Genomic DNA, 19316 nt, shown 5'->3' on the forward strand with positions numbered 1-19316 from the left:
TATCTGACCATTTAACTGAGAGAGACAAACATTTATTTTACTACATCAGTGACAGACGTTTACGTAATTACACCGTTGGATAACTTCACACTTACGAAATTGTATTTTGTCTGTACTTTGTGAGCTGTTCATATATTTTCAGAACCATTGTGATGCTATGGGAGCTTTCAATGATGTATTTGATATGGGATCATGATTTTTAAAGTACGTTTGAGGTAGATGACACTATTGAAATGAGCAGAGAATTTTTTTTAGGTTTTGAAATTATTGGAGGAAACTACGACGTTTTTGAGATTTGACTGAGGTGTTATGATGTTATTATTACGACGACGATGTGTATTATGCTGTTGAGAAGTGTTTATTATGATATGTATTTATTATGATGAAATATTGAAGTGTCGACGAATATGTATATGTGTAATAAGGTAAGGAATAATGAGTAGTGGCTAGGAACTCTGATTTGTGAAAAAAGGATGTTGGAAACCAAGAATAGTACTTTATATATGAGATTTTGTTTCTACACACTTCTAATGCAAATTTCTAACCTTTGATTTTTTTTATTTTACATGAGACTGTCACTGTAGTGGAAACTGCTGCCGTAAATATTTCTGTAAAGAAGGTAGATGACCTTTACGTAATGTGCCATGGAGGCCCATCCGAGCGACAGTCACGTGGAAAAAAGTCATTAGTGTGTGCCTTTCAGAGGCACAGGTGGAGTAAAAAAAAAGAGGCCATTATCCTCGCTATTGACATTTCTTTGTCGAAAGCATCACAAATACAACATGCTCAAACTTGAAAACATATGATTACACTGTGGAGCTCTTAATTTATGATATTTACTAAAATGCCTAATGAAATGATGAGAAACATTTTATATGTATTGTCTTTCTAGTTGAGAGATTGCTCAATTTGTTTAATATCTAGTTTCTAGCTGCACTGAAGCATTGGTTAAAATAAAATTTTATAGATGTACTAATTTTATGCCTACAGATCCAGTAAATCATAACTTTATGATGTACTTCAAAAAAAAAAAAAAAAAAACGAAGGAGCACAAAAAGACATTTCCCTTCACAGGAATTGCATACATAATTTTCTTTTCAAGTACTTGGTAATTTCTTTTGTAGAATAAGTTGTGGTGCACCACTTTAATGACATAGATATTAAGATGTGAATAGACATTTCCCTTATCTGCATTGTTGTCTTTAGTTTACTATTTTTTGTGCTTGAGCTCTGTCACGTTTAGATATAAGTTATAGCATTTGCTGCTGCTGTTTGCCAGGCATAGTGCTACTGAATTTCACTTTGTGTTACTCTGTTAAGCCAGTTTTACTACTGATTTATTTTTCTTGTTGCTGCACATTGGCTCATAATAGTTGTAATGTTGCATTTTCTCTGTTAATTTAGATTTACTGCTGCTTGCTTTGCCAATTTGCATTTTTGGCATTGCTGTTTGTGTTAATTGTTTTGTGCTGCTGCATCGCCTCGTCCCTTAGTTTAGCATCTGAGCTCAGTAGATTTAAGTTAGCTTAAGATGGGGTAGGCCATATAAGAGAACAAGTTGTGATGAATTGGAAGAAATGCATTGAGATGCTGTAAGAAAATGGTTTGGCCAAAAAAGTATTTTGAAAGAGGATATGAACAAAAAAAGTAGGGTTTAGGGACAACAGGTTTAGGTAGGATTTTCTTGGAAATAAATGATGAGGTACGATAATGGAAAATAAATAATGAGGTAAGAAATATGTGTACATATAAATACAGAAAGCATGCTTGGATATAATTTTTTTGGTGGAAACAAATATTGAAATAAGAGGAAAGATACATGGAATGAAGTTTTGGGGTGGACTGCAGTACCAAATGTCACACTGAAAACAAACCCTGTCCTGTATTTTTGTGTTATTACACTATGTGAATTTGTGTTTTTTCTGTCTGTATGTGTTTAGCTAATAAGATTTATGTTGTGGAATTTTTCTGATAATATGTTATTTACCTTGTAAAGATGCTTAGACATTATTTATTCTGTTTTGTTTTAATGCTCATGTGTGAAGTTGATGTTTCGAAAGTTACTCTGATCTTCTATGTATGTAGTTATGTCATAATTCCTGTAACACTGATGTATATGTTATTTCGATTCTTTTGTAAAGCCCCTATTACTACAAATGTTATCTGTATTGTTATGTTCTTTAATGATGTATTTTGTACCTTTGTAATTGTATTCTTATGTTATAAAATTGTAATTGACCCCAGTTCATCATATTATTAATTTGTAAGTTCCATTTCACTGCACACGTTTCTGTTGGTCATAGTATATGGACAATATGTGAGAAGTAGGGACTGTTAGTGTTTGCATGTGTGTTAATAATTCAGCAAGGGACTGGATAACAGCATTACTGGTTCTAAGGACAATTCCAAAACCTTTGTGAGCGCACAAGTGGTGGTTATGGACTTGCTATATTGTCCGTAAGATTCTTCGATGGTGATTGTGCAACTGCACAGTCGCAGCAGATGGCTGCTGGCCATCTCTACAAGGACTACAGTGGGTCTACACCTTTGATGATCCATCAATACCATCATTTCTACAAGGACTGCAGTGGGTTTGCACCTTTGGTGGCCCACCAATACCGTAACCTCTACCAGGAATACAGTGGGTCTGCTCTGTGACGACCTACCTACCAATATTCTTCAAAACTTCGACTGATTCTGCTGTGGGTTTGCTCTGTTGTGGCACATTACCTGTCTGCATGTCAAGAGTCAGCACTGTCTTTCCGTTGGTAGAACAACACTACTTCAAGACTGCATGGAAATCCACTACTTTCGTGTGAATTCTCCTTTACTGCTCAGACTTTGAGAAAACACTGCAATTTTACTGTGATGAATGATCAGAGCCGGCCGCGGCGGCCGAGCGGTTCTAGGCGCTACAGTCCGGAACCGCGCGTCTGCTACGTTCGCAGGTTCGAATCCTGCCTCAGGCATGGATGTGTGTGATGTCCTTAGATTAGTTAGGTTTAAGTAGTTCTAAGTTCTAGGGGACTGATGACCTCAGATGTTAAGTCCCATAGTACTCAGAGCCATTTTTGAATGATCAGGACTGTCTTTATGGACTGCGAGAAAATTTTAGCTTTTGACCAACATTGTATCAATAAGTGTGTGCATTTGATATCTTTGTTATTGTAATTATGAAAAATTTAATCAAATGATTATTGGTCACTGCCCAAAAGAATTTGTAAAATTTTTTGTGGGGAGTATGGGGGCTATGTGAGTAGGATGTTTAGGTTCTTGTATTGGTAACGCCGCTGCCACGTATCCCTCTGTATGAAAATCACTGGCTGTGCTGTGTGCAGGCTGTGGCTGGTTGGCATTGTTGTAATACTCGCCATTGTAGCGTTGGGCAGTTGGATGTGAACAGTGCGTTGCGTTGCGCACTTGGAGGTGAGCCGCCAGCAGTGGTGGATGTGGGGAGAGAGATGGTGGAGTTTTGAAATTTGTAAGACTGGATGTCATGAACTGCTATATATATTATGACTATTAAGGTTAATACATTGTTTGTTTTCTATTAAAATCTTTCATTTGCTAACTATGCCTATCAGTAGTTAGCGCCTTCCGTAGTTTGAATCTTTTATTTAGCTGGCGGTAGTGGCGCTCGCTGTATTGCAGTAGTTTGAGTAAAGAAGATTTTTGTGAGGTAAGTGATTTAGTGATTTGTGAAAGGTATAGTTTAATGTTAGTCAGGGCCATTCTTTTGTAGGGAGTTTTGATAGTCAGATTGCGTTGCGCCAAAAATATTGTGTGTCAGTTTAAGCACAGTCATGTATAATTTTTCTAATGGGACGTTTCATAACTGTATCATCAGCAAACAACTACAAATTGCTCCCCACCCTGTCTGCCACATCACTCATGTATGTAGAAAATAATAACGGTCCTATCACACTACCCTGACGCACTACTGACGATCCCCTTGTCTCTGATGAACACTCTCTGTCAAGGACTTCATATTGGGTTCTATTACTTAAGAACACAAACATTAACCAGCTACATGAATATTTTCTATCGTTTCATGCTCTTATACAGTTGCTGGTGTACAGCACTTAAGTTATGTTGTTTTTGCGACAACTACATGCTGGAACATATAATCTGACTGTGGAGTTTAGTAATGGACACAACACACAAAAGGTTTTCTATAAAATTTATTTCTTTTTAGCTTACAAAAAGTGTATCATGACGTAAAATCTAGTTGGGAAAATGAAAGCACAAACAAATTCTGAAAGAATATTCTGTCCCAGTCATCCAGCTACCTTTTGTAGTTCACTGCACAAAATACTGTAACAAAATGTCTTTGTCCCCGCTTATGCACCCAAATCCAGTACGGTAGTATTCCTCACGCTTCAGACTTTAACAACAGCTTTCCCTAGATTCTCTCCTTGCAGCATGCCAACAAAGGCTTTGGGAGTGTTCTGGAAGCCGTCGGTAACAGTCTCGTGGTACTTGATTTTCCCCTCCCTGATCCACTGCATCAGTTGTCCGATGCCCTCTCCCCAGCGGTCGTGCCATCGGATGTACATGAATCCCTCCATGCGGAGCTGCTTGAATATGGCTGCGTGCTGGATGATGGTAGCCTTCGGGAGATTAGACTCGTTGTATCCAGATATCGCGCCGCACACGGAGATGCGACCGTACTCTCGCATGCTGTTGATGATTGCGCTGCTCATCTCGCCGCCCACGTTGTCGAAGTACACGTCGACGCCGTCAGGTGCCGCCTGCTTCAGCGCCTCTGTGACGTCATTCGTCTTGTAGTTAAATGCGTGATGGAATCCCAACTCCTCTTTCAGCCACTTCACCTGCGGAAGAGAGGCCAGTTATATCGCTACAAGAAGACGTTTTCACATTGTGGAAAGAAGTTACAGCTAGTTACTATAATGACATCCACTCCTCCTGATTCGGTTCAAAATGGCTCTGAGCACTATGGGACTTAACTGCTGAGGTCATCAGTCCCCTAGAACTTAGAACTACTTAAACCTAACTAACCTAAGGACATTACACACACCCATGCCCGAGGCACGATTCGAACCTGCGACCGTAGCGGTCGCGCGGTTCCAGACTGTAGCGCCCACAACGGCCGGCCCTCCTGATTCGAATTTGCACTCGTTTTCCCATATCATTCCAGATGAACGACACAATTTTTGCTACAAATAGGTCATAATTAGCACTTCTCCTCTGCAGCTTTAATAGATATCTGATTATGGTGGCATATGTTTATCATACAATAATTTTTGCCTTGCTTTTCATTTTTACTGGAATGGTAAAACTGCGTTGTTTAGTGTCTTATTATTTCAACTACATTCTTCCTTTATTAACTTCTGAATACATTAGTTTTTGGAGGGGGTCCACCTTCACAAACACCCAGTTTTACCTTTTCTCCTGTTTACCACATATGTTTCGCTGAATATTGAGAATCATCAGTGGGCCTTTATTTTATTTCTATTAAACAGGAAAAATTGCTCTTTACTATGTACTTGTAAACATATAAATTTGGGTTTTGAAGACAGTATTTACAAATTTGAAACACAAAGTATTGTTTATATGCAGTGGTTTTCCTGGGTTTTTATGTTTTTTTTATTGCACTTGTTTTCTTTCGCGGCTTGTCTTTTGCCACCATATAGATCTTAATGTGGAAAAGTTATTTACTTCGAAATTTTACCCCTGGGATGTTATGGTCGACCTAACATTAACTAATTCTATTTGGAAGATTTGTGTGCGTGCATGCATGTATGTGTGTGTGTGTGTGTGTGTGTGTGTGTGAATGGGTGTGGGTTTTATTTATTTACTTACTTTTTTATCTAATTATTTATTTTATTTTCATTTATTTCTATGTATTTTCTTTAAAAAGATGTGTGTGTAAGGGAAAGGGGGGGGGGAGGGGGAGCTTATAGGTCGGTGTTGTCCGATAGTTCTTTGAGGGCGGGGAACACACTTCCATTATAGAGAGCTCTGTATACATCTATTATTTGTTTGTAAACGAACACAGACAGAAGAGCTTCAACCTCACGATGACAACTTCTGGATTTGTTACTCGACGCTCTATTTAATAGCTAACAACAGATTCCGGTACATCCTTGTAACTAACCACTTATGTTTATATTACCCCCAAAAATTTCGTACAGGTGGCGATGAGATCAGATCATTAATGTGGAAAAAATATTGCGTCGCTGCATGCTTCCACGTTCTGTATTTTATTTCTATTTTGTATATTTTTGTCGATATTTTAATTTCAAAGAAAGACAGTAATAAACATAAGATCTCCCGTTTACAGTAGACGTTTTCAGTGCAAGAACACACAGACACAGCAGAAGTGCGAGTACTGTGACATAAGTCAAGCCTGCGATGAGTGCGTACAATGAACTGTCTGTCGGGGTTTTGAAACAACCACAGAGTGTAATTTTTCTGAATTTACTTACGTAATTATCGTTAATGAAACATAACTAGTCATTTTTTTCTACTGTCCTTAGCGGGTCAGTGTTACACTGTGGCCTTGAAACAATGATAATGCGCCAAGACTCGACCAGATAGTACGTGGTTAGAATATTCGTGAAGAATGGGATTTCGAGCTTTAAAATTAGCTGTTGTGCTTGAGAGACTGAGTGCAAACGGTTTATGGTTCATCAGTACAGTACGGAGTGAAGACACGTGAGTACTGCTCATCAACATCTATCCTTGAGACGTCTCCAGAGAAGAGTGGAGGCTGTGAACGCGCGCCCAGTTTCATTCTCTTTTTCTTATTTTTCATATGTATATTCACCGATAGTAATACAAATACGACACTTCATCTCTCAAGCTCAATTTATACCGGCCAACCAAACAATACGCTTTTGTACGAGTGACACATCATACAATTTTTTGAAAATAGCCAACATAATCTCGTTGAATGGAGGTGCGACCTTAAACATCTGATCAAAAGCATCCAGATACCTATTAATGGACATTAAAATGGGAGGTGTCCACCCTTCGCCTTTATGACAGCTTGAAACCTCCTAGGGACACTTTTAGTGAGGTGTGTATTTGTGAAGAAACGCCATCCCATTCTTCCTCAAGAACCGAAACGAAAGAAGATTGATTGATTGATTTTAACAGGAGAGCTAAAACAGCTTAGGTCTAACCCGCCACTGCCCGCACCGAAACTAGGTTTATCGTGCGGTATCGCTCCCTGTATATCTACTAAAGCCAACCAGTGCCCTTAAATAGTGCAAAGAGTCCCTCTACCAGTTTTTTGTTAGACACAATTTCTTCAGGTCTAGTTGTTCCGAAGATTCTGAATCTTTTACTCTCCAATGCCATGCATTCAAAGATTAGGTGTGATGCAGTTTCTTCACCCTCATCACAGATCCTTCATTTAGGGTCCTCTTCCATTATACCCATTGTGTGTAGGTGTTTTTTGAAGTTCCCATGGCCGATCATCAGTCCAGTAATGAGTTTGATCTCTTTCCTGTTCAATCCCAGGATTACAGAGCTTCTTTTAAAACATGGCTTGGGCATCATTACCTTACCATGTTTTTGTTTATGGACCATGGTCCAATATCCTACATGCTGTTTCCTAAGCCAGTTCAGTAGTTCTAATTTGATCATAGCCTTGATGATTGTCAAGACAGGTTCCGGTCCAATAAATGGAGTTGTTGCCCCCTACCTACCCAATCTATCGGCTTGTTCATTGCCACAGGTCCCTGAGTGGCCAGGGACCCACACTAGGCTCACCCTATTGCTTCCTCCTAGCTCCACCAGAGCCCTGTGGCAATCTGCAACAATCTTAGATCTTGTTGCAGGAGCTGCCAATGATTTCAGGGCTGCCTGGCTGTCTGAATAGATGTAGATGCTACGGTCATTGTAGCACCTACTCATATTCTCCTCCTCACATGCCCTAATTGCAGTAATTTCGGCTTGGAATACAGAGGCCAGCTTCCCTAGGGAGATGCTGCTCTCCAGTCTTGGTAGAACCCCGTACAACCCTGCCCCGACGCCTTGATCTGTTTTCGACCCATCGGTGAACCAAACAATGTCCCTCGTATGGTGTCGAACTGTTTTCTTCCACTGCTCCCTACTTCCAATTATTATGTTGTAAGGCTTGTCGAAGCAGTTCGGAGTTATTATATAGTCGGCGGGCATTTCCCTGGCCATACCTATATTTATCTCACTCACTACGTTAGTGTGTGATTCTGGATATCTGAATGAGACCCAGTTTTGTCCAGTTTTAAGTCTGTATGCCCCAGCTGCTGCCTCCATCTTAACCCAAAGGTGAAGTGGAGGTATATCCAGCATGGCTTCCATTCCAGCGGTTGGTGTGCTGCTAATTCCGCCCGTTATGGCCTCTCCCCGATGTTATTCAATTTGTATATTGAGCAAGCAGTAAAGGAAACAAAAGAAAAAATCGGAGTAGGTATTAAAATCCATGGAGAAGAAATAAAAACTTTAAGGTTCGCCGATGACATTGTAATTTTGTCAGAGACAGCAAAGGACTTGGAAGAGCAGTTGAACGGAATGGACAGTGTCTTGAAGGGAGAATATAAGATGAACATCAACAAAAGAAAACGAGGATAATGGAATGTAGTCGAATTAAGTCGGGCGATGCTGAGGGAATTAGTTTAGGAAATGAGACACTTAAAGTAGTAAAGGAGTTTTTCTATTTGGGGAGCAAAGTAACTGATGATGGTCGAAGTAGAGAGGATATAAAATGTAGACTGGCAATGGCAAGGAAAGCGTTTCTGAAGAAGAGAAATTTGTTAACATCGAGTATAGATTTAAATGTCAGGAAGTTGTTTCTGAAAGTATTTGTATGGAGTGTAGCCATGTATGGAAGTGAAACATGGACGATAAATAGGTTGGACAAGATGAGAATAGAAGCTTTCGAAATGTGGTGCTACAGAAGAATGATGAAGATTAGATGGGTAGATCACATAACTAATGAGGAGGTATTGAATAGAATTGGGAAGAAGAGGAGTTTGTGGCACAACTTGACTAGAAGATGGGATCGGTTGGTAGGACATGTTCTGAGGCATCGAGGGATCACCAATTTAGTATTTGAGGGTAGCGTGGAGGGTAAAAATCGTAGAGGGAGACCAAGAGATGAATATACTAAGCAGATTCAGAAGGATGTAGGCTGCAGTAGGTACTGGGAGATGAAGAAGCTTGCACAGGATAGAGTAGCATGGAGAGCTGCATAAAACTAGTCTCAGGACTGAAGACCACAACAACAACAACATGGCTCATATACATGAGTATTTTCTTCTTAACAAATAACATAGACCACAACAACAACATGGCTAAGCAGGTCAATCTCTGCACCTTAGCAAGCTCTTTAGCAGCAACCCGCTGTTCTACCTTCTTTCACCACACTATGGCCCCATAGGAAATCCTAGGTCTAACCACTGTGTTGTATATCCAGTGCATACCCCTGGGGCTTAGGCCCCAGTTTTTGCGAGAAGTCCTCCTAGTAACGAAAGAAGATAGTGAAGTTGGACAGTGGGATCTGGTACGAAGTCGACGTCCTAACGGTGATTCACTAATCTCAGATAGGGGCTCTGGGTAGGCTAGTCAATTTTAAGAACGTTATTGTACACAAACCATGGGCTCACAGACGCTGCTTTGTGGCAGAGTGTAGTGTCACGCTGATACAACATTCATCGTCTCCAAACTGTACCTCTACTGTACACAGTATGCAATATTGCAGAATGTGTTCGTATCCTTCCGCATTTAGTGTTTTCTTAAACCCAGTAAGGGGACCACTCCATAACCATGACAAACACCCCAGTAGCATAAAATCACTTCCTCCGCATTTTACTGTTGGTAATAGCTGATCACAGGAACGTTCTCCAGGCATCCAGCAAACCGGAAACTTCCCACGGAATTGTCACAAGGTATAGTGTGATTCATTACTCCAAATCATCAGTTTCATCCACTATCCAGTGATGTTGTTGTTTACAGCTCTCCAAGCGTCGCTTTGTACTGACTGCAGAAACGTGTGGCCTATAAGCAGCTGCTCGATGACTGTACCCCATGTTTGTTAACTACCTGTGCACAACCAATGTGCTGGCCGTACTGCTGGTAGCACTTTGGAACTGACGAGTGAAATCTATCGCTGATTTCACCCGATTTTTATAACCACATTCCGCAATATTCGATGGTACCTGTCTCTCAGTGTGTGAGCCCTGCCTGGTTTCGGTTTACTGTGGCTGTTCCATCGCTTTTCGACTTCAAATTCGAAGTAACAGAGCTCTCCCGACTGATAAATCCTGCTGTCGCTGCTTCTCTCCCCACTTCCTTTCATACTGGCACGTCTGCCTCTAGCGACATTTAGTCATCAATTTCCCATTACATAGAGGTGTCCGAATACTTTTGACCTGGTAATGCACATGTCTTTATTTACACTTTGTACGAGGGTTGCCAGACATTAATGCACCGCATTTTTTTCTTCAATAATTATTTATTGGACATAATGAGAATTACACGCACGAATGAATGGTGTTTTATCTACATACCCTATTTTTTCACGTAATCTCCATCCCGTTCTATGGTCTTCCTCCAGCGCAAAACGTCCTGTCGGTACCAGTCCTTGTCCTGGTGACGGTTCAGCAGTCCCCATAGTTGTGTGGGGCCGAGCGTTATCGTGTTGCAGCAAAACATTTGCTGGATTGTTGTGGCGCCTAAGTCGCCGGAAGCGCGTCTTCAGTTTTGTTAATGTGTTGACATATGCTCCTGAATTAATGGTACCGCCTCTTGGTATCATATCAATGAGAATCACACCTTAACAGCCCCAGAACACGATGATTATGATCTTACTGGCGGAAGCAGGTGCTTCGAATTTTTTCTTCTGCGGGGAAAGAGAACGGCGCCATTCCATCGACTGTCGCTTTGTTTTGGGCTCAAGATGGTGAACCCAGGTTTCATCACCTGTCACAATCTGGGACAAGAAGGCCTCCCCCTCAGTTTCAAAACGTTGCAGCAAATCAAGACAAAATGTTTTTTTCTGTGCGATTTGTGATCCACCGTTAGACACCGCATGACCCATCTTGCACACGCTTTTGAATATCCAAAAATGCGGATAATTGCATCCACACTTCCTTTGCTGATTGACAGATGCAGCGGCAACTACCGAGTCGTAATGCGTCTGTCCTCGTGAAGCCGGCCGGTGTGGCCGAGCGGTTCTAGGCGCTTCAGCCTGGAACCGGGCGACTGCTACGGTCGCAGGTTCGAATCCTGCCTCGGGCATGGATGTGTGTGGTGTCCTTAGGTTAGTTAGGTTTACGTAGTTCTAGGTTCTAGGGGACTGATGACCTCAGATGTTGAGTCCCATAGTGCTCAGAGCCATTTGAACCATTTGTCCATTTGTCCTCGTGAATGACAACATCAGCTCGCTGCAACATGTCAGGTGTGACAGCCGTGGATGGTCTCCCCGACCGCTGCAAATCGTCGAGCTCCACCGAACCACCTTCTGATGACCTCACCCTCCGTGCCCAGCTACTAACTGTACTCCTGTCGACAGCAGATGCTGCATAGACTTTGCACAAATGTTTGTGAGTATTCCCCACTGTTGCTCCTCTACATTGAGAAATTCAAAGGCTTGTAACGTGTGTCACCCTCAGACGCCACTTTGAAGTGCAGCTACGCTATCTGTCGGAAGTGACAGATACTTGGCGCGCTCACTCAGGAGACTTCAAATAATACATACGTAACGTTTCCCATTCGTAGCATTGTTTTCAGCTGAGATAAAAATGGGATGCATTACTTTCTGGGCAGCCTTCCTATCTCTGAAGAATGTAAGGATTTTGAGGAAAACTCAGCAGTACTTGCGAACAAGTGTCACTGATCTGATGAGATTATGCTGCACTGACCTCACCTGCGTCTGTTGTGTACATAGTTCCACGTAGTCAGCGCATACACAACTTTCCCACTAGAGCGCGCCCCACTAAGCACAAAGGCGCAGGCGCAGCGCTCGTCCATCTCCGCACTACGAGATGGCGCTGCCATAGAGACGGACCAAATTCTGCTTCCGCAGATCCGTGTATTAATATGTAACGCAGCCAATGAGATTGCTGCTAAAGTAGAACTTTTTCTCCTCGCGGATCACACTCGCGCAGTGATACACGAATGTGCGTGGTATTATAACGAGTGTACAGACCTCCGATTAGTCAGTCTGCATTTGTCTGCACCAATCTGCACCAGTCTGCATTAGTCTGTACCAGTCTACATTTGTCTGTACCAGTCTATAGTCAAGTTTCAGTCTGCGCCTAATAAGATTACCATATTCCTGTACATAGCCATGAAGATAAATGTATACACACTTTTTTCAAGTATCACAGATATATGTGAGAATAAGACTAACGTACCAATACCAAAGGAACTTCAGATTGTCAATTCTAACTAGCATCCAGAACCAAGTTAAGTAACTTTTATGTTTGTTATTATTTCAATAAATGTGTGTGAAAATTAATCAAGTTCTGTTTTAGGTTGGTCACCGTCAATCTGCTACTCTAAGCGTGCAAGTGGCATTTCTATCGTCCGACCTAACGGCAGAAGATAAACACGCCACGATAAGACCACGAGACATATTGCTGACACTCAACTACTTCGTTAGAGCGACATGTCAAATAATCTGATGGTGTGTGTACTGAAGGTCTTACAGTACGCACACCACAGCGTCATATGTGCAGGAATCGCAAATGGAAGCGGTGTCTTACCTTAGCGTCTGATCCCGCGAAACCAATTACTTTGCACCCCTTGAGGCGCGCTATCTGCCCGACTATGGACCCCACAGCACCTGCTGCCCCACTGACTACGGCGACCTCTCCCTCCTTAGGCTTGCAGATCTCCAGCAGTCCAAAGTAGGCCGTGATTCCGGGCATTCCCAGCACCCCCAGAGAGAGGGAGAGGGGCAGCTCCCCCAGGTCTGGCACCAGCATGACCGGAGACATGAAGTAGGGAGCGTCGGGCCCCACGTCGGCCACGGTGCGGTCGCGCCAACCCCAGTAGCCGACCACGTACCGCCCCACTGGGAAGTCCGCAGCACGGCTCTCCACGATGCGGGCCACCTGTGGGCAGAGATTAGCACACATACCTTTAGAGACAGCGTAAACTGTGACTTCCTGGCAACAGTGATTTCTGTTAATTGCAATAACTGGTATTTTTAGTAGTGTTTTGTTACGGTTTTGCGAATTCACAACCTGTATCCCTCCACAATGGAAGTGAAACGTGGACGATAAATAGTTTAGACAAGAAGAGAATAGAAGATTTCAAAATGTGGTGCTACAGAAGAATGCTGAAGATTAGATGGGTAGATCACATAACTAATGAGGAGGTATTGAATAGAATTGGGGAGAAGAGGAGTTTGTGCCACAACTTGACCAGAAGAAGTGATCGGTTGGTAGGACATGTTCTGAGGCATCAAGGGATCACCAATTTAGTATTGGAGGGTAGCGTGGAGGGTAAAAATCGTAGAGTGACACCAAGAGATGAATACACTAAGCAGATTCAGGAGGATGTAGGTTGCAGTAGGTACTGGGAGATGAAGAAGCTTGCACAGGGTAGAGTAGCATGGTGAGCTGCATCAAACCAGTCTCAGGACTGAAGTCCAAAACACATCCCTCCACAATCCACCAACATTAAAATATTCCTGCTGCTGTCGTCTCACCTATTACATTGTGATTAGTAACTTGTAAGGACTAACAGTCACTGACAAGTGCGTTGCTAACTGGTATACCTAGCCAGGTGGATTGTAACAACGTGACGGAAGCCATATGTTCTCGCTTGTAAAGGCGATTATTTGTTTAGACCCAACGTTAGCGTTTTCGATAACCGACGAGACAAAATGTTAGGTGATATGATATTGTTAATACTCGTATTTAGAACGATTCATCCTCAGTTGTTGCTGACAGGTTAGAGTGTGATATTAGAACTACACAAAATCTTGGTTGTAATGACAGACTGAGACAGACTAATCTCTAGCGTAGCCCGATGTCTGGATTAGGTTGGAAGGCGATAGTTTGTTTGGGAATTGGCGGAGCTAACGAATGAAAATGACAAATAAAAGTTGTGGTAAAAGATTGACCTGCAGCGTAGCCTGATGTTTACGTTCACCCAATTTTCTACGTTTATCGCACTTTTCATCACAAAATCTAAAACTGCAAGGTAAAGTCAGAAAACGTTTCTCAGATAATGGACAGGACTACTACATAACTATTACTACACGATAAACAAAAGTTACTTGAGAACTGGACACGACTGTGCACAGAGAAAATTTTGCCCCAACGAAACAGTCTATAGTAAGTATGGATTAAATGTATTCTTCTTCAGGCTTTAAATTTTTTAGTATTGAAACAAATGTGAATATATTAATGGTGGATGCTGAGAATAACACAATTTGCCATACACTACAGTTCGAGTTTGTGTTTAGAATACGTGGACCACTTCTTCGACCATAGACAGTTTATACATCGATAGCCTGAGACACAAGACTCTCAGAACGAAGTACGAACGTCGGTCAACAGATGGCGTATAACGTTGAAAGTTATAATGCCTCTTTTAGTAGAATAACCTTGCTTTTAGTTGTTACTTGTGACTTATATAATAGCCTGCGAGTTTCATGATAGTGTGGATGCTATAAAACAGGTGGCATGCAGTCTGAATGTAACTGAAATCACAGCCAAATACTGATAATTTGTTACTGTCTTAGCCATGACTTATTGATCATTTTATATGTTCCGGACATTGTATCAGCTTTATTAGCGATCTTGGCGTTTGAAAGTTTCTTCAGAGTTTTCAATCACTTGTTGATTTCTTGCCACCCAAGTTCTCTACAAAGCGCTCGAGAAAGATCTACTGCAGACTGCATAACAGAAAGGAATTACAGCGTGAGAATTATTGAACTATATGAAAAAAACGTAAATTAGTTACAAACTACAGCGTGCACACACCTTATTCAACATTTAAACGGTACTACATATATTCGGATATAGGTTATGACATGTTCGATAAGACTGCCTTCATTGGCGTTGATGTGGCACAGACGAATAGCGAAATTCTGCATGACCTGCTGAAGTGTCGGAACATTGATCTTGTCGATGGCCTCTGGAATAGCTGTTTTGAGCTCAGCAATAGCTTTGGGGTTATTGCTATATACCTTGTCTTTAATATATCCCCACAAAAAGGAATCGCATGTATTCATATCCGGAGAATATGGCGGCCAATCGAGGCTCATGCCAGTGGCCCCCAGACACCCCAAAGCCAGAATGCGGTCCCCAAACTGCTCCTCGAGGACGTCAAACACTCTCCTTCTTCGATGGGATCGAGCTCTGTCTTGCATGACCCACATCTTGTCTAAATCAGGGTCACGTTGGGTAATGGGGACGAAATCATCTCCAAAGCCTTCACGTACTGTTCAGTAGCCACCTTGCCATCAAGGAATATCGCACCGATTATTCCATGGCTGGACATTGCACGCCACACAGTCACCTGTTGAGGGTGAAGAGACTTCTCGATCGCGCATTGTGGATTCTCAGTTCCCCAAATGCGCCAATGTTCCTTATTGACGAACCCATCCAAATGAAAGTGGGCTTCTTCGCTAAACCAAAGCATGCATCTGAGTACTAATTCCCACCGTGTCCTGCGACCAACCGTACGGTTTGAACGTGCTAACGCAAACCGTTCAGAAGTAATGACGATTTCATTTCGTACAGTTCAATAGTTATCACACAGTACTTTCCATCGATTTACATTCGTAATATTAACGTCACACTGTAGTGTATGGTAAAATATAGTCTGCCAACACAGTAATATTTAATGATATGCTGTTTCGTGGTCTTCATTCCAAAGACTGATTTGATGCGTCTGTATCTGCTAGACCTTCTGATTAAGTCTCATCATCTCTGCATACCTAATGCAAGCTTTGTCCGTATGAAACTCCATAGCCAAACACTGGCCGCTCTGTACTATTTGTAGCCCCACACTTCTCCGAATTACCAAACTGACTATTGCTTGATGCCTCATGATCCAATCTTACAGTTAAGTTGTGCTCATGCACTTTTTTCTGCTCAACACGATTCAGTTTCTCTTCATCAGTTATCCAGTTGTCGTTGTGAAATAGGCACAATGTTTCATTGACGCAGCTGATCGACATCTGCAGGTGCGTCGAACTCACTGCTGAGTTATGACAGTCATAACATTCATTATTCAGCAATGTATTAGTCGCACCTGAAGATGTCATTCGGTTGCGTTTGATGAAATATTGTCGAAATTCACAACGACATTCGACCTCACACCCGACAACTGTTTCCGCTCCCTATTTCTTATTTTTAGAAAAGATTTCATTGCTACTGCTAGTATGCATTTTATATTCTCGTTACTTCTGCCATCGTAAGTTATTTTGCTGTCCAAATAGTAAAAGTCATCTATTACTTCTAGTATCTTGTTTCATAATCTAATTCCCTCATCTTCGCCTGATTTAATTCCACTACACTTCATTACCTTTGCTTAGCTATTGTTAATATTCATCTTACAACTTATTTTGAAGACACTACCCATTTGTTCAAATAACCTTCCAAGTTTATGCACTGTTTGGTAGAACTGCAATGCTGTCAGAGAACTGAAGCGTTTTTTATTTGTTCTGCTTCAACTTTAATTTCCTTTCCAAATTTCTCCTGAGTTTCCTTCATTGCTTGTTCAGTGTACTGACTGAATAATATGATGGAGAGGCAGTTACTGATTTCCTTTTCGTATTCTTCTTGGCAGCTGCAGTCTGGTTACTGTGCAATCTAAATACATTTCCCTCCCCGTATTTTATTTTAGATAAGTTTTTAATTCCAATGAGTGTATTCCAGTCAACATTGTCATTGTTTTTTTCTAAATATGCAAATGCTATAAATATTGTTTTGCCGTTTTTGAATCTATCTGCCAAGATAAATTTTCTCGTGTGATCCTACATTTCTCCAGAACCCAAAAATATCCCCCCCTTCCCCCCCCCCCCCCCCCTCAGGCCATTGATACCTGTCGTTCTATTCGTCTTCAGGTGAATTAGTGATCTAACAATGCTTTTTATACGTAGATATCACATCAATTAGTACTCTTCTGCGTTTGTACAAGCGGGTCAAAGCTGTAGTGTAAGTTAGAAGAAACTAAACCTTGAACCGAAGGGCTGCTATACTCTTATCAACTGCTATGTATTCAAAAGAGTGATATGATTCTGTCGACAACACGTCTTCTAGGAAAATGCAAGATGTCGGTTCAGAGAAATAAAATATTTCTTGTTACATAAAGCTTATGAAATATGTCGATGGACAAGGAGTGATTGAACTAGTGTCATTTAGTCACAGCGAATGGTATTACATAAAGTAACTGTTGACTAAAGATCGTATAACGCACTTTCCAGTTGTCAACGATATTAAGAATAACGTAAATACAAGTCAGGCTATTCCTATTTTTCTAAACACACGGAATTTGGATATTTCTGATAGACGATAAACATCTGCAAATGTCGAATTAATGTGTGTGATAAGTAGCAGTTCACAACAAGATGACTTTTACAGTAAAACAGTAATGGCAACTTTCTCATACAGTGACACTGATGGTTTACTTAACGACATATGAATTGATCGTGTACTGTTGTAGGGAAGAGAGTCATGGATCCTTAAAAACGAGATAAAAGCAAACCACAAGCAGCGGAAATGAGATTTTTTAGGGAAGTGAGAGTTGTTCCCAGTGAAGATCGCATAAGAAATGAAGTTGTTAGGAACGAACTAAATATTTATAACGCTAATGAAAAGACTGAACAAAATAAAACTGTATGCTAACATCACCAACAAAGAATGAGTGGCCACGCTGTACCAGCCCAGAGGAAGAAGGGACGTAGGAAGGCCCAGAAAGAGGTGGCAGTAAAAGGTGAAGCCGGAAGAGGCACAAACGACTCAGTCTTGAAGGACAGAAGAAGGAAAAGATAAAATTGATTGTAACTAAAGGACCACGGCAAAAATCGCATTCAGTTAACGATAGATTTATGTCTATCATTTTATGATCAAGTAAATAAAAAAAGGCGTACACCAACAAACTAATTATTCATAATGTTATCATTTGAGATTAGTACCAACTCACAAAGCAGTTTCAGTATCGATATGATTACTTCAGCTTTGTTACTTATTAGAAATAAGCATGTGATAATATTATTCTCATTCATCATCATCTGTAAGCAACTTAAATCTGCCACGCGGTCTAAGGCGTCTTGACTTCACCTTTGTTACATATTAGAAATAAGCATGTGATAATATTATTCTCATTCATCATCGCCTGTAAGCAACTTAAATCTGCCACTTTTCGCGCCGCTGCCCCCGTCGAAGGTTCGGGTTCTTCCTCGGGCATGGGTGTTTGTGTTTGCCCTTAGCGTAGGTTAGTTTAAGTTAGATTAAGTAGTTTGTAAGCCTAGGGACCGATGGCCTCAGCAATTTGGTCGCATAGGAACTTACCACAAATTTCCAAACTTAAATCAAGTAAAAAAAAAAAGAGATAAAAGTGAAATACGAGTATCTGTCAAAACGCCTGAAAAGGCTTTTATCTTTCAAAAAATTGAACTCGTTCATGTACGACATTTTTTGCAAAGTTTTATCATCTGTCATTACCCAAAAGCAAATTGATTCATTGACTTCAGCACAGCAAATTGTTTTTATTTTATTTTTGCATCAGTGGTGAACAGAAACAGGGGGTGCCAATGGAAAGTCAGTGATGTTATTTGTGAGCGTGTGTGTGGGGACTTGTGTTCTTCAGTATGGCGTACCTGTAATAATTTTGTCATTCGCAATGGTGTTCTTCTGTCAGGACAGTAATTAGTGCGAGTTAATTAGAATTGGTTAGCAACGGAGGCATATGACAGCAACTTCACCTGCGAGCCGATCATGGTGTTGCCGACGTGGTGCATGTTCTTGTACGCCCTCTGGTAGGGATCGACGCTGATGTAGACTGCCTCGGCGAGTATCTGGCCATCGCGGAGGGCCGGCAGGTCCTCCTCCTCGATGCGGAAGTCTTGGAGCCGCGGCTCTCCCTGGAACACGCGGGCGATCACGATCTTGCGCGCCTTCACCATGGCTGCCGGTGTCCTACTGCAAGCCGGTCGCTGCACGCCGCTTATATAACGCGGCCGCGCCGCGAGACCTTGACGCGTTGTCATCGCTATCTGTATTGGGTCCCAGATGGAAGGTCGTCAGACTCACTGTGCTGAATCACTGTGGGTCTGAGAGGCGATGAGATGCAAATTCCACCACTGTCTTGCAATCTAACATCCGTTTGTTGTGTAAATTAAT

At 41.5% G+C, this 19316-nt stretch overlaps 1 protein-coding gene across 1 annotated transcript; it reads right to left on the bottom strand.

The window, feature by feature from the left end:
- Positions 1-4163: 4163 nt before the first annotated feature.
- Positions 4164-19112, bottom strand: LOC124621915 (prostaglandin reductase 1-like). Its single transcript, XM_047147419.1, has 3 exons — positions 18899-19112; positions 12717-13067; positions 4164-4832 (listed from the first exon to the last, which is right to left on the bottom strand). The coding sequence occupies exons 1-3, from the start codon at positions 19097-19099 to the stop codon at positions 4380-4382; spliced, it is 1005 nt and encodes a 334-aa protein (XP_047003375.1). The 5' UTR covers positions 19100-19112; the 3' UTR covers positions 4164-4379.
- Between the last annotated feature and the right edge of the window lie 204 nt (positions 19113-19316).

Source organism: Schistocerca americana, chromosome 7 (assembly GCF_021461395.2).
Source record: "Schistocerca americana isolate TAMUIC-IGC-003095 chromosome 7, iqSchAmer2.1, whole genome shotgun sequence".
Taxonomy (NCBI): Eukaryota; Metazoa; Arthropoda; class Insecta; order Orthoptera; family Acrididae; genus Schistocerca; species Schistocerca americana.

What these genes read in the sequence shown, in the direction of transcription:
- LOC124621915 (XM_047147419.1), bottom strand. Translation starts at nt 19,099, where the DNA reads ATGGTGAAGGCGCGCAAGATCGTGATCGCCCGCGTGTTCCAGGGAGAG. An exon ending in ACACCATGATCGGCTCGCAG is followed by an intron (nt 13,068 to 18,898) that starts GTGAAGTTGCTG and finishes CTCTGCCCACAG; the next exon opens with GTGGCCCGCATCGTGGAGAG. An exon ending in TCGCGGGATCAGACGCTAAG is followed by an intron (nt 4,833 to 12,716) that starts GTAAGACACCGC and finishes TCTCTTCCGCAG; the next exon opens with GTGAAGTGGCTGAAAGAGGA.